Raw genomic sequence first — 15,838 nt, 5'->3', positions numbered from 1 at the left:
TAGTTAAGTAATCACAGATGATTTTACAGACAGTATTATAAAATATATAATGGTTCTCAAAAGCACATAATTTTTTTATCATACCTTAATGGAAATTATTTAGAAATAACATATAACTCATCAAATTCAGATTTATTTTCATTGGGGTTCTTTAGTGAGACACCAGCACCAATGCTACAGTACAGCCTCTCCTCACTTAGCGATGTACTCATTTACCAACGCCTCGGACTTACACCGGGCTCTCTGACCAGTATGCATACCTAAATACTTAATGTGTATTAGAGCTGATTTCCTAAATTCTGTTTATTACAATATACAGTATGCTGCTGTATAAACATTTAAAAATATACCAAAAAATTTATAAATGGTATAAAGGTGACATTTAAACAATATCAAAGATGATTGACACAAATCCACTGCCATTACAGTATGCTCCTCATTTTGCAATGAATTCGTTTACCGACGGGGTCCTAGGAACCTAACTCTGTCGTTAAGTGAGGAGAGGCTGTATTGAAAAGGAAAATTTTGAAAAAAGTTTTCAGACACATTCTAGATAGTAAAATGCTGCAACATATTAAATAAAAATTAAAATATGTGTCCTGACCAAAAAATATTAATCTGTTTGAAAATATCAGAGATGTACTACTAAGTGAATTTCAGAATTCGGTAATGTGTATTATGGAGAGAGACTAAAGACACTGAAAAGGCCTTCAATGGTAGACAGAGAAAAAATAGTAGTTATAACCATAAAATATACACACATGGGTCTGAGCAAAAGTCTGTGACAAATAGAGCATTACAAGGATAGCTTTGCTCATGTAAATAATTTGGCACTGAGAAATAGGTAATGTGAATGAAACTGAAAAGGTGAGGGTGGAGATTGCACATGGAGTATGTGAAACAAGAGAAAGTTAAGAGATAGTAGAAAGAAAGTGTAATAAGAGAGAGTTAAGAGACAGTGGAAAGAAAGAACAGAAAAAAAGAGAGACAGTAAACAGATAGTTAATGAGAAAGAGAGAGCACTAGCAATATCAGCAATGATATATTGTACATCCAGAACACATTATTGCTTTAGTGATAGCTAACCTGTTGTACTCTTCATTTGCTGGGAATTTACCTGCCTTTCTTAAGATGATTAATTAAATCTGATTTTGTGATTATGTATTTTAAAATATATTTACCTGCAGTGTGCTTAGAGCCATAGTAATTTTTGTATGTATTTGGGTTAATGTTTGAAAAAATATTTTTCACCATAGTTGCTATTACATGTCTACCAGAAATAAAAAATCACTTGGACAGAAATGCAAAATGTGGGTAAGAGAGATTTCTATATTTCATTCTTGGAGACCTTCATCAGCTTCTGATTAATGTTAAAATATGCAGGTCTGTTAGTGTTTCATATTTCTATCTAAATGGTTTCTTACTTTGCATTGATCAGTGTTACTGGCACTAATCCAAGCATATCCCAGAAGTAAGAATAAATGTGAAAATCATAATAATACTAGAAAAATGTACTGAGTAAATGTGTGGTTGTTGAAATGAGGACGTGTCCATGTAAATATTGTTAATTTATACTCCATTGTATTTTTTTGTTACTGCAACTCCTTTAGTAATTGCTTATTTTCATTTGAGGAGCATGTTACTGAGCCAAAAAGTAAAGCTAAGTAAATCTTGCATGAGTGCCCTGTGCAATACCTTTTGAGCCACAGCATGAAGTGGTTGCCTTGCAGTAGTGTAGAAGCAGACGTCGGGGAGCTGTTGTCCCTGAGAGAGGAACCTCGCATTGACAAGCCCCGCATGAGCTTCACCCGTGGCCTGCATGCTATCTCTAGCCTCTCTTCTGACTTTATGTTTATGTAAGTCCATCATCTTCACTTTAACTTCCTTATCTTTTTGTAATTTAGGGAAATTTCTTACTTTATTTTTTTAGCTATGAGTTTTATCACAAAGTTCCATGTGGATATTCTGTTGCTGTTTTTCAAATTTGGTTATGTATTTTTGTAAGCACTCAGTCAAGGCTTGGCTTTTTATCAAAATGGGCATTGCTGTGTCAGATGTCAGGGCTAGACATTCATCAAACTTTTTTTTTTTTTGCTATATGAAGATTTATTACACTACTGTCATCATAGGATTTGTATTTTTCTTTTTATTGATGGAATTAGTATACATCAGAAATCACATGTATAAAAAATTTGCAACCTTGTAATAAATTTGCATTAAGCCAAATGATCGTAGAATTGGCTAGAAATGACAATATAAACCATGGAACAAGTGCTTTAGCCATTAACCTGGAGTTTTACAGCTCGCTTGCCATGGGTTTCAACCCCCATTTGTTCTGTGGTTTGTTTGCAGTCACGTTATTACGATTTCATGAATCACGATAACAGTATCTTTGGTCTAATAATTAATTATGAAAAATTAATACAAAGCATCAGTTTTTAACATATTCCCAAAATGAATGTTTTCAATTTTAGGAGTAACTCATCAAAAGGGAAGGATAATTACTTGTATTTGAAAGAACAGTTCTTTTTCTAAACTTTGGTTTTTATTTTAGCATTCTGTACAGTGCTGCTTAGGCCAATCAGTTAGTCTACTTTAACATCTTTTTATTACAATGCATATCTATTATATAATTGTTGTTTTTCGTTGGGAATGAAATAGAAGTGATTAATTCGGAGTTGTCTCTTTTGTTTAGATAAATTCAGGCACAGCTCCTGTAGTGTGTGAAATAACAGCAGAGATATTACATGGTGCATTTGACAGTTGTAAACTGCTGTGCCAAAGTACCGGATGACTTTGTGAGATTTTCGCTATCAAATTAAGTCTTTATGCCAGAAATAATTCTGTTTTTAATAAATATTGCAGCTGTGCTGTCATAGGAAGGGCTGCATGATGGAACTACATTCTAAGTAAAGAGATTGAGTTTATAGTAACATTCCAGGTAAAATGGGATAAAATATTGTACTTTGGCATTCACTTGTTAACCATTTTAATCTACCCCATCACTTACTTGCATGAGCAGTAATCTCCCTTACCTCACCTCTCTATTGATGAGAGTTTTCATAAAAAGACAAATTTTTGGCCCTCCAGCTCTGTGTAAAAAATTATTGAGCTTGGATTCCTTTTTAGTAAGAAATTTACTTGAATTTTTTTTATGGATTTGTCCACCAGACAACAAGAATTTGTGTACTACTCGTGGTGGAACTTGTAAGGATGGAGACAAGTAGTATATAATGATGACAAGAGTTATGATTGTTATATCTCTTGCCTAAATGAGTGCCTGTCATGGATGAAATTGGAATCTTTAGTGTGTGCTTTGGGTGTACCAGTCACACATGAACAGAAGATTCTAATGACAATGATGACCAAACTAATTATATGATTAAGGCACAGTTGGGATTGAACACTAAGGTGGCCAGCTACACATCTGAGGTAGAACTGAATGCTATGCAATAGAAGAACTTTGCATGACACATATTGAAGATGGATAAATGTGTATTCAGTTAAACAGTAGTATAATGGACTAATAAGGGGAGGGGGGTGCCTTATTAAATGAAAATCCATTATATTGAAATTTCTGGTGCAGCACACTAGGTCCACACTGTCAGTGATAGCACAGTGGACCCCTGACCAACGAAAGCATCGTCTAACGATAAATTCGACTAACATGATTCGTCCCGAACGCGTCCATGTGTCCCGTCTGGCCTGAGCGCACCTTAGCTGCCCTGCCTTCAGTTAGTGTGCCAGTGTTTACAAGCCAGTGCAGTCGCATCCACGCATACATTCAGTACATTTTGTATTCCAGTGTTTTTAGTGCTTGTAACTGCAAAATAAGCCACCATGGGCCCCAAGAAAGCTTCTAGTGCCAACTCTGTGGTAAAAAGGGTGAGAATTACAATTGAAATGAAGGAGGAGATCATCACAAAGTATGAAACTGGAGTGCGTGTCTCCGAGCTGGACAGGTTGTATAACAAACCCCAATCAACCATCGTTACTATCTTGGCCAACAGAAAGGCAATCAAGGAAGCTGTTGTTGTGAAAGGTGCAAGTATGTTTTCGAAACACAGATCGCAAGTAGTCGAAATGTTGAGAAACTATTATTGGTGTGGATAAACGAAAAAACAGATATCAGGAGATAGCATCTCTCAAGCGATCATATGTGAAAAGGCAAGGCAGTTGCATGATGATTTAATTAAAAATAAAGGTAAAGTGTCATTTATTCTTCATTACACAATATACATATGTATACATGTATTGTGCATCTATCCTTCTGTTTGTGTGTAGGAAAATGTATATTTCATGTGGTAAAAATATTTTTTTTTTTTCATACTTTTGGGTGTCTTGAACAGATTAATTTGATTTCCATTATTTCTTATGGGGAAAATTAATTCAACTAACGATAATTTTGTCTAATGATGAGCTCTCTGGAACAGATTAATATCGTTGGTCGAGGATCCACTGTACTGGACACATACCAATGCCTGTGCAATGGACTTAGTCCCTGGCATCGATGACATGACTGGACATAAAGGTACTAAGAAAAACTAATACAAGACAACACAGTAAATTTTCTGATAAGTTAAAAGTATAGTACAATACAATATTTTATATTTTAAATAAAGTAACACAAAACACCATAATATGTATAGATAAATATGCGATTCTAGGTAGTAGGTTGGTAGACAGCAACCACCCAGGGAGGTACTACCGTCCTGCCAAGTGAGTGTAAAACGAAAGCCTGTAATTGTTTTACATGATGGTAGGATTGCTGGTGTCCTTTTTTCTGTCTCATAAACATGCAAGATTTCAGGAACATCTTGGTACTTCTACTTACACCTAGATCACACTACACATACATGTACAAGCATATATATACACACCCCTCTGGGTTTTCTTCTATTTTCTTTCTAGTTCTTGTTCTTGTTTATTTCCTCTTATCTCCATGGGGAAGTGGAACAGAATTCTTCCTCTGTAAGCCATGCGTGTTGTAAGAGGCGACTAAAATGCCGGGAGCAAGGGACTAGTAACCCCTTCTCCCGTATAAATTGCTTAATTTAAAAAGAGAAACTTTCGTTTTTCTTTTTGGGCCACCCCGCCTTGGTGGGATACGGTCAATGTGTTGAAAGAAAGAAAGAAATATGCGATGCAATGGACTTGGTCTGCTGCATCAGTGATTCTCCCATACACCCATATACAGTAGACTCACCAAGCCTTTGTCAGTTCAAAACTTTTGTGTGTTATATATCCAAAGGACATTGCATAGAGGTTTGTTATATTGAAGTTTTACTTCTGTATGTATAATTTAACCTCTGAATACTTATACTTTGGATCCTTTCCTTGTCCTCATCTGGATTTATTCTCCTCATTAGTTTTACATCAGCAAACAGGGATATATCTGAATTATTCTCATCTGGAATGTCATTTACATAATCCAGAAACAGTACCTTTTCTAATACTGATCCTTTCAGAACCATGCTAGTTACTCTTTCCCATTCTGACATCTCTTGCCTGGCAATCACTCTTTGCTCCCTTCCACTATGATTCTCTTTGATTCACCAGAGTACATTCCATTATTTCTGTCTGAATCTCAAGCTTTTGGCAGAGCCTCTTGTGGGGTACAATATCAAATTTCTTCTTACAGTCAAAAAAAAAAAAAAAATGCAATCCACCCAACCCCCTCTCTCTTTTCACACACATTAATTTGTCATAGAACTCCAGCAAGTTAGTAAGAGAAGATTTCCCATCCCAAAACCCATATTGGTTATTGTTTATGAAACAACAACTCTCAAGTGTTCTACTACTCTCCCTGATAATTTTCTCCGTTACCTGGAAAGGTATGCATGTCAGAGAAACTGGTCTGTAGCCTAATGCCTCCTGTCTGTCTCCTTTCTTAAATATAGTGATTACATTTGCTATCTTCCAAATCTCTGGTAGTTGCCCCATTCCCATTGACTTAATGTGGATCATAGCTAGTGGTTTAGACATTGCTTTTGCACCCTCCTGCAGAATCCATGGTGACACATCAGTTCCCATTGCCTTTGATATAGCCAGGTCTATCAACAGTTTCTTAACCTCTTTCTCAGTTGTGTGAATAGCATAAAGTACTTGTTGGTACCCTTGTTCCTTAGTCTTTGGTATTGTCCCAGTTTCCACTGAGAAGACTTCTTCAGATCATTTTGTCAACTTCCTTGTCATTGTTCATGAGCTCTTCTTCCTTTCTACCTTCCTTCCTTCTTCAGTTGAATTTTATAGTCCTGTACTGTCGTCTTACATAAGAACATAAGAAAGAAGGAACACTGCAGCAGGCCTACTGACCCATGCGAAGCAGGTCTATGTGCCTCCCCCCGGATTAGCCCAATGCTGTAGCTGTGAAGTAGTTTTGGTTCAGATTTGACTTTTGCTTCTATGTTATTCTCAAGTTGTCTCTCAGCCTTTCTTCTGATCCTAGCATGTATATTTGTTGCTGGCCAGTCTTCTTACTTCTCTGTTCTCATCTGTCCTTTTCTGTCTTTCAACTATTTTACACTTTTCAAGTTTTTCCTTCCTGCATCTCTGTACATATGTGCATGCATGCGTGACTATTTGAGTGAGAGGAATGTGGGTATGTAGGCACGTGTACACATACGCGAATGGACCGTCCACTATCTATGAAAGTGAGAGAAGGAATATGAAATATAGGTGTATCTCTTTAATTACTCATAAAGACTTATGACAGAAGGCAAGTGGAGGTACAGTACTTTAGTTTGTACAGATATTTTGACTAGTATATTTATTTATTTATTTATTTATTTACAATTTGAGCACACATACAGAGGTACAAAAAAATACAGATAAGAGCAGCATGCCAAAGCCACTTATACTATGCATAGCATATCTTCATCTTTAACCCTTAAACTGTCCAAACGTAGATCTACGTTCGCACGCGTAGTGCTCCAAACGTAGATCTACGTTTTATTTTACATTGTTTCTTATGTAAAAAAAAATAGATCTATGTTTGGAGCGCTACACATGCAAACATAGATCTACGTTTGGACAATTTAAGGGTTAATAATAGCTCCGGTCAGAAAGAGAGGAATTTTACTCAGTTTATATTGGCTTTAAATTATGCAAAAGTCCATTATCAAATTTCCTTTCAAGATTTTTTTGTGACCATACCATACATTACTTGCCTTCCCTTCCAACAGAAAAATATATTTGGTATCATTTCAGCTCCCTTTTTGTCTGTTTCCAGTTGTAGCCTCCTTTTTTCCCCTGTTAATGAAGATTTCTTTATCATTGTATATATGCATCATAGTATATCTTGCATGTTATTTTTCCACCTTTTCTCTGATCAGTGAATGAGAGTACAGTACAATTTTTCTTCAGTGTTTCAGTCTTTCTTCATAATTTATACTTATCAGTTCTGGAAGCAATTTTGTAGCATGTATTTCAACTTTTTTTTTTTTTTTGGGTATGTGTACTCACCTATTTTATCTATTCCTTACAGAATTTTGTATGTCATTATCATGTCATCCCCAACCCTCCTGTCCTCCAGTGTCATCAGGCCGATTTCCCTTAATCTTTCTTTGTAGGACATTCCCCTTAGCTCTGGAACTAGCCTTGTTGCAAACCTTTGCACTTTCTCTAATTTCTTGACATAGTTGACCAGGTGTGAGTTCCAAACTGGTGCTGCATACTCCAGTATGGGCCTGACCTACACGGTGTACAGAGTCTTGAACAATTCCTTACTGAGGTATTGAAACGCATTCTCAGGTTTGCCAGGTGCCCATATGCTGCAGCAGTTATTTGGTTAATGTGTGCTTCCAGAGACATGCTCGGTATTATACTCACCCCAAGATCTTTCTCCTTGAGTGAGGTTTGCCGTCTTTGGCCACCTAACCTATACTCTGTCTGTGATCTTCTTTGCTTTTCCCCGATCTTTATGACTTTGCATTTGGCAGGGTTAAATTCAAGGAGCCAGTTGCTGGACCACTCATCCAGCCTGTCCAGGTCTCTTTGTAGTCCTGCCTGATCCTTATTTGATTTAATTTTCCTCATTAACTTCACATCATCTGCAAAATGGGACACTTCTGAGTCTATCCCTTCCTTCATGTCATTCACATATTCCAAAAATAGCACTGGTCCTAGGACTGACCCCTGTGGGACCCCACTCGTCACGGGCGCCCACTGTGATTCCTCATGATGTACCATGACTCGCTGTTGCCTCCCTGTCAGGTATTCTCTGATTCATTGCAGTGCCCTTCCTGTTATATGTGCCTGATCCTCTAGCTTCTGCACTAATCTCTTGTGAGGAACTGTGTCGAAGGCCTTCTTGCAGTCCAAGAAAATGCAGTCAACCCACCCCTCTGTCTTGTGTCTTACTTCTGTTACCTTGTCATAAAACTCCAGAAGGTTTGTGACACAGGATTCGCCTTCCATGAATCCGTGCTGGTTGTCATTTATGATCTTGTTCTGTTCCAGGTGCTCCAGCACTTGCCTCCTGATAGTCTTCTCCATGACTTTGCATTCTATACACATCAATGACACTGGTCTATAGTTTAGTGCTTCGTTTCTGTCTCTTTTTTCGAGGATGGGGACTACATTTGCTGTCTTCCATACCTCAGGTAGTTGCCCAGTTTCAAGGGATGTGTTGGAAATTGTGGTTAGTGGCACACACAGCATCTCTGCTCCCTCTCTAAGGACCCATGGAGAGATGCCCAGTCCCACTGTGTGTGTGTGTGTGTGTGTGTGTGTGTGTGTGTGTGTGTGTGTGTGTGTGTGTGTGTGTGTGTGTGTGTGTGTGTGTGTGTGAGTGAGCTTGAGTGAGTGTGAGAGAGAGAGAGACAGACAGACAGACAGACAGACAGACAGAGACATTAAATATCTGTGGTTACTTATTAGGGAGTAGTAGATAAATTTGGGGTGCCAGGGGTAAATGTAAATGGGGAGCCTTTAATTGAGCTATGTGTAGAAAGAGATTTGGTAATAAGTAATACATATTTTATGAAAAAGAGGATAAATAAATATACAAGGTATGATGTAGCACGTAATGAAAGTAGTTTACTAGATTATGTATTGGTGGATAAAAGGTTGATGGGTAGGCTCCAGGTTGTACATGTTTATAGAGGGGCAACTGATATATCGGATCATTATTTAGTTGTAGCTACAGTTAGAGTAAGAGGTAGATGGGAAAAGAGGAAGGTGGCAACAACAAGTAAGAGGGAGGTGAAAGTGTATAAACTAAGGGAGGAGGAAGTTCGGGTGAGATATAAGCGACTATTGGCAGAAAGGTGGGCTAGGGCAAAGATGAGTAGTGGGGGGGTTAAAGAGGGTTGGAATAGTTTTAAAAATGCAGTATTAGAATGTGGGGCAGAAGTTTGTGGTTATAGGAGGGTGGGGGCAGGAGGAAAGAGGAGTGATTGGTGGAAGGATGAAGCAAAGGGTGTGATAAAAGAGAAAAAGGTAGCTTATGAGAGGTTTTTACAAAGCAGAAGTGTTATAAGAAGAGCAGAGTATATGGAGAGTAAAAGAAAGGTAAAGAGAGTGGTGAGAGAGTGCAAAAGGAGAGCAGATGATAGAGTGGGAGAAGCACTGTCAAGAAATTTTAATGAAAATAAGAAAAAATTTTGGAGTGAGTTCAACAAGTTAAGAAAGCCTAGGGAAAGTATGGATTTGTCGGTTAAAAACAGAGTAGGGGAGTTAGTAGGTGGGGAGATGGAGGTATTAGGTAGATGGCAAGAATATTTTGAGGAACTTTTAAATGTTAAGGAAGAAAGACGGGCAGTAATTTCATGCACTGGTCAGGGAGGTATACCATCTTTTAGGAGGGAAGAAAAGCAGAATGTAAGTGTGGGGGAGGTATGTGAGGCATCACATAGAATGAAAGGGGGTAAAGCAGCTGGAACTGATGGGATCATGACAGAAATGTTAAAAGCAGGGGGAGATATAGTGTTGGAGTGGTTGGTACTTTTGTTTAATAAATGTATGAAAGAGGGGAAGGTACCTAGGGATTGGCGGAGAGCATGTATAGTCCCTTTATATAAAGGGAAAGGGGACAAAAGAGACTAAAAATTATAGAGGAATAAGTTTACTGAGTATACCAGGAAAAGTGTACGGTAGGGTTATAACTGAAAGAATTAGAGGTAAGACAGAATGTAGGATTGCGGATGAGCAAGGAGGTTTCAGAGTGGGTAGGGGATGTGTAGATCAAGTGAGTACATTGAAGCATATATGTGAACAGTATTTAGATAAAGGTAGGGAAGTTTTTATTGCATTTATGGATTTAGAAAAGACATATGATAGAGTGGATAGAGGAGCAATGTGGCAGATGTTGCAAGTATATGGAATAGGTGGTAAGTAATTAAATGCTGTAAAGAGTTTTATGAGGATAGTGAGGCTCAGGTTAGGGTGTGTAGAAGAGAGGGAGAATACTTCCCGGTAAAAGTAGGTCTTAGACAGGGATGTGTAATGTCACCATGGTTGTTTAATATATTTATAGATGGAGTTGTAAAGGAAGTAAATGATAGGGTGTTTGGGAGAGGGGTGGGATTAAATTTTGGGGAATCAAATTCAAAATGGGAATTGACACAGTTACTTTTTGCTGATGATACTGTGCTTATGGGAGATTCTAAAGAAAAATTGCAAAGGTTAGTGGATGGGTTTGGGAATGTGTGTAAAGGTAGAAAGTTGAAAGTGAACATAGAAAAGAGTAAGGTGATGAGGGTATCAAATGATTTAGATAAAGAAAAATTGGATATCAAATTGGGGAGGAGGAGTATGGAAAAAGTGAATGTTTTCAGATACTTGGGAGTTGACATGTCGGCGGATGGATTTATGAAGGATGAGGTTAATCATAGAATTGATGAGGGAAAAAAGGTGAGTGGTGCATTGAGGTATATGTGGGAGTCAAAAAACATTATCTATGGAGGCAAAGAAGGGAATGTATGAAAGTATAGTAGTACCAACACTCTTATATGGGTGTGAAGCTTGGGTGGTAAATGCAGCAGCGAGGAGACGGTTGGAGGCAGTGGAGATGTCCTGTTTAAGGGCAATGTGTGGTGTAAATATAATGCAGAAAATTCGGAGTGTGAAAATTAGGAAAAGGTGTGGAGTTAATAAAAGTATTAGTCATAGGGCAGTAGAGGGGTTGTTGAGGTGGTTTCGTCATTTAGAGAGAATGGATCAAAGTAGGATGACATGGAAAGCATATAAATCTATAGGGGAAGGAAGGCGGGGTAGGGGTCGTCCTCGAAAGGGTTGAAGAGAGGGGGTAAAGGAGGTTTTGTGGGCAAGGGGCTTGGACTTCCAGCAAGCGTGCATGAACGTGTTAGATAGGAGTGAATGGAGACGAATGGTACTTGGGACCTGACGACCTGTTGGAGTGTGAGCAGGGTAATACAGTGGACCCCCGGATAACGATTTTAATCCGTGCAAGAGGGGTAATTGTTATGCGAAATAATTGTTATGTGAATGAATTTTCCCCATAAGAAATAATGGAAATAAAATTAATCCGTGCAAGACACCCAAAAGTATGAAAAAAAAAATTTTTTACCACATGAAATGTTAATTTTAATACACACAAACTGAAAAAGGCATGCACACTTACATGACACTTACTTTTATTGAAGATCTGGTGATGATTGATGGGAGGGGAGAGAGAGTGTTAGTGTTTAGAAGGGGAATCCCCTTCCATTAGGACTTGAGGTAGCAAGTCCTTTTCTGGGGTTACTTCCCTTCTTCTTTTAATGCCACTAGGGCCAGCTTCAGAGTCACTGGACTTCTTTCGCACAAGATATCTGTCCATAGTGGCCTGTACCTCTCGTTCCTTTATGACTTGCCTAAAGTGTTTCACAACATTGTCAGTGTAATAATCACCAGCACGGCTTGCAATAGCTGTGTGAGGGTGATTTTCATCCATGAAGGTTTGCACTTCAAGCCACTTTGCACAGATTTCCTTAATCTTTGTAGTAGGCAACTTCTTCAATTTCTCTCTCCCCTCCTCTGAACCAGTTTCCCCAGGTCTGGCCTCTTGCTGTTGAAGTTGATCTATCAGCTCATCAGTGGTTAGTTCTTCATTGTCCTCCTCCACCAACTCTTCCACATCCTCCCCACTAACCTCCAACCCCAAGGACTTTCCCAATGCCACAATGGATTCCTCAAGTGGCATAATCATCTCAGGGTTAGCCTCAAACCCTTCAAAATCCCTTTTGTCTACACATTCTGGCCACAGTTTCTTCCAAGCAGAGTTCAAGGTCTTCTTAGTCACTCCCTCCCAAGCCTTACCTATAAGGTTTACACAATTGAGGATATTAAAGTGATCTCTCCAAAACTCTCTTAGAGTCAGTTGAGTTTCTGAGGTCACTACAAAGCACCTTTCAAACAGAGCTTTTGTGTACAGTTTTTTGAAGTTTGCAATAACCTGCTGGTCCATGGGCTGCAGGAGAGGAGTGGTATTAGGAGGCAAAAACTTCACCTTAATGAAGCTCATGTCCCCATAAAGTCGCTCTGCCACGTCTGTAGGATGACCAGGGGCATTGTCTAACACCAGGAGGCACTTAAGTTCTAATTTCTTTTCAGTTAGGTAATCTTTCACATTGGGGGCAAATGCATGGTGTAACCAGTTATAGAAAAAGTCCCTAGTGACCCATGCCTTACTGTTTGCCCTCCTCAGCACACACAAATTATCCTTGAGGACATTCTTTTGCCTGAACGCTCTGGGAGTTTCAGAGTGATACACTAATAAAGGCTTCACTTTGCAATCACCAGTAGCATTGGCACACATGAGAAGAGTAAGCCTGTCTTTCATAGGCTTATGTCCTGGGAGTGCCTTTTCCTCCTGAGTAATGTAGGTCCTGCTTGGCATTTTCTTCCAGAACAGGCCTGTTTCATCACAATTAAACACTTGTTCAGGTTTCAGTCCTTCACTGTCTATGTACTCCTTGAATTCCTGCACATATTTTTCAGCTGCTTTGTGGTCCGAACTGGCAGCCTCACCATGCCTTATCACACTATGGATGCCACTACGCTTCTTAAATCTCTCAAACCAACCTTTGCTGGCCTTAAATTCACTCACATCATCACTAGTTGCAGGCATTTTTTTAATTAAATCCTCATGCAACTTCCTAGCCTTTTCACATATGATCGCTTGAGAGACGCTATCTCCTGCTAGCTGTTTTTCATTTATCCACACCAATAAGAGTCTCTCAACATCTTCCATCACTTGCGATCTTTGTTTCGAAAACACAGTTAAACCTTTGGCAAGAACAGCTTCCTTGATTGTCTTTCTGGTGCCCACAATAGTAGCGATGGTTGATTGGGGTTTCTTGTACAACTTGACTATGTCGGCGATACGCACTCCACTTTCATACTTATCAATGATCTCTTTCTTCATTTCAATGGGAATTCTCACCCTTATTGGTGTACGGTTGGCACTAGAAGCTTTCTTGGGGCCCATGGTCACTTATTTTCCAGAAACAGCACCGAAAACACTGTAATAATACGAAATATTCCGAGTGTATGCTTGGATGTTACCGCGGAGGCTGGCTGGTAAACAATGGCACGGGCGACACATGTGAGGCTGGCTGAGGGCGCACATTGGACGCGTCTCGGACGAAAATCGGTGAGCGGGTTTTTAATCGGTATGCACGGCAAAATTTTTGCGATTAAAGTAAGCGGTATGCGGATTAATCGCTATGTGATGCCATCGTTATGCGGGGGTCCACTGTACAGTGGACCCCCGCATAACGATTACCTCCGAATGCGACCAATTATGTAAGTGTATTTATGTAAGTGCGTTTGTACGTGTATGTTTGGGGGTCTGAAATGGACTAATCTACTTCACAATATTCCTTATGGGAATAAATTCGGTCAGTACTGGCACCTGAACATACTTTTGGAGTGAAAAAATATCGTTAACCGGGGGTCCACTGTATTTAGTGAAGGGATTCAGGGAAACCGGTTATTTTCATATAGTCGGACTTGAGTCCTGGAAATGGGAAGTACAATGCCTGCACTTTAAGGAGGGGTTTGGGATATTGGCAATTTGGAGGGATATGTTGTGTATCTTTATATGTGTATGCTTCTAAACTGTTGTATTCTGAGCACCTCTGCAAAAACAGTGATAATGTGTGGGTGTGGTGAAAGTGTTGAATGATGATGAAAGTATTTTCTTTCTTTTTTGGGTCACCCTGCCTCGGTGGGAGACGGCCGACTTGTTGAAAAAAAAAAAACTTATAATACAGTAGCTACTGTAGCAGAGCTGTGCCTCTTCTGTCCTATTTATAAAAAAAATATTTCTGGCACTTAGTACTTCTTGGATCCCATTCCAATGTTCTACCACTATTTGTGAGAACATTGTTTCAAGTGTATATATGTTGATAAATTAGACACATGTGCAACTCTTGGGTATCTTTATTGAGGAAACGTTTCGCCACACAGTGGCTTCATCAGTCCATACAAAGGAGAATCTTGAAGAACAGGAGGAGAATGAGGTAATCAGTCCCTCAACCTTGAGTCGATGTGGTCAGTCCATCAATCTTGAATAGAAGATTGATGGACTGATGATTGATTGATTGACTGATGATGATTGATTGATGAATAGAAGATTGATGGACTGACCACATCGACTCAAGGTTGAGGGACTGATTACCTCATTCTCTCAAGAAATCGTAATGACACGATTGCAAACAAACCATACCCCCGGCCGGGATTGAACCCGCGGTCATAGAGTCTCAAAACTCCAGCCCGTCGCGTTAGCCACTAGACCAGCTAGCCACAATAAGATTCATCCAACTAGGTATATTTCTACACCATAGGAAGGTTAGCACAGGCACCTCTGTGACCACAAATGCAAGTTTTTACAGATGAATCTCCAGCTAGCGTGGCCGTGACGAACTCTAGCTCAAGTCCCTTCACTGCCGTCAACATGACTCAAGAAATCGTGTCATTACGATTTCTTGAGTCATGTTGACGGCAGTGAAGGGACTTGAGCTAGAGTTCATCACGGCCACGCTAGCTGGAGATTCATCTGTAAAAACTTGCATTTGTGGTCACAGAGGTGCCTGTGCTAACCTTCCTATGGTGTAGAAATATACCTAGTTGGATGAATCTTATTGTGGCTAGCTGGTCTAGTGGCTAACGCGACGGGCTGGAGTTTTGAGACTCTATGACCGCGGGTTCAATCCCGGCTGGGGGTATGGTTTACCTCATTCTCCTCCTGTTCTTCAAGATTCTCCTTTGTATGGACTGATGAAGCCACTGTGTGGCGAAACGTTTCCTCAATAAAGATACCCAAGAGTTGCACATGTGTCTAATTTATCAACATGTCGCTTCTCTGAACCATTCATCTACAAGTGTATATATGTTAGTGCCACTTTTGTTTCGTGTTTTCAGTTTGGGTCTAGTGTTTTCTGAACATAATTTTTTTTTTCCTGTTTTGAAGTTGCCAATGTATCATATGAATTTCTCTCTACTGCCTTTATTTGATTTTCTGATGACAAGCCTTTGCTTATAAAAATTCCTAGCTCCCTCTATTTTGACATTTTCAACACTATCTTGCAATTTATATTCTTCATGTGACATGTTTTTGCTTTCACCTCTTATCATTAAGTGTAAAAAAAGTACACTAACACTGTAGCAAAGTTCCAGCCAAGTAGTATTTTATCTGATTCTTAAATTTGCATTGTAGGTACACTATTCCATGTGACTTATTATTTCCCTTTTACAAAGCACTTCTGCTCATCCCTGTTTACAGTCACTTCTCATGAGGGCGAAATTTTATGGTTCAATCATTAGTCATACAGTAGGGCCCCACTTATACAGCAGGTTAGGTTCCAGGCCACCACTGTAAAGCGGAAATTGC

The 15,838-nt window shown here is 39.2% G+C and overlaps 1 protein-coding gene across 4 annotated transcripts in view; it reads left to right on the top strand.

Annotated features, from left to right (window-relative positions):
- mbc (myoblast city) overlaps positions 1-15,838 on the top strand; it is a 238,864-nt gene that overhangs the window by 163,947 nt on the left and 59,079 nt on the right. For 3 of the 4 annotated variants that reach the window (XM_070085737.1, XM_070085736.1, XM_070085735.1), the window contains one exon: positions 1,731-1,856. The exons of the other annotated variant lie outside the window; for it this stretch is intronic. In XM_070085737.1, coding sequence (XP_069941838.1) covers positions 1,731-1,856 — 126 coding nt within the window. The remainder of the gene's footprint in view (positions 1-1,730; positions 1,857-15,838) is intronic. 4 annotated transcript variants of the gene reach the window in all.

The sequence above is a fragment of the Cherax quadricarinatus genome, chromosome 17 (genome assembly GCF_038502225.1).
Source record: "Cherax quadricarinatus isolate ZL_2023a chromosome 17, ASM3850222v1, whole genome shotgun sequence".
Classification (NCBI taxonomy): domain Eukaryota; kingdom Metazoa; phylum Arthropoda; class Malacostraca; order Decapoda; family Parastacidae; genus Cherax; species Cherax quadricarinatus.
This window is presented reverse-complemented; position numbering and strand designations above follow the sequence as displayed.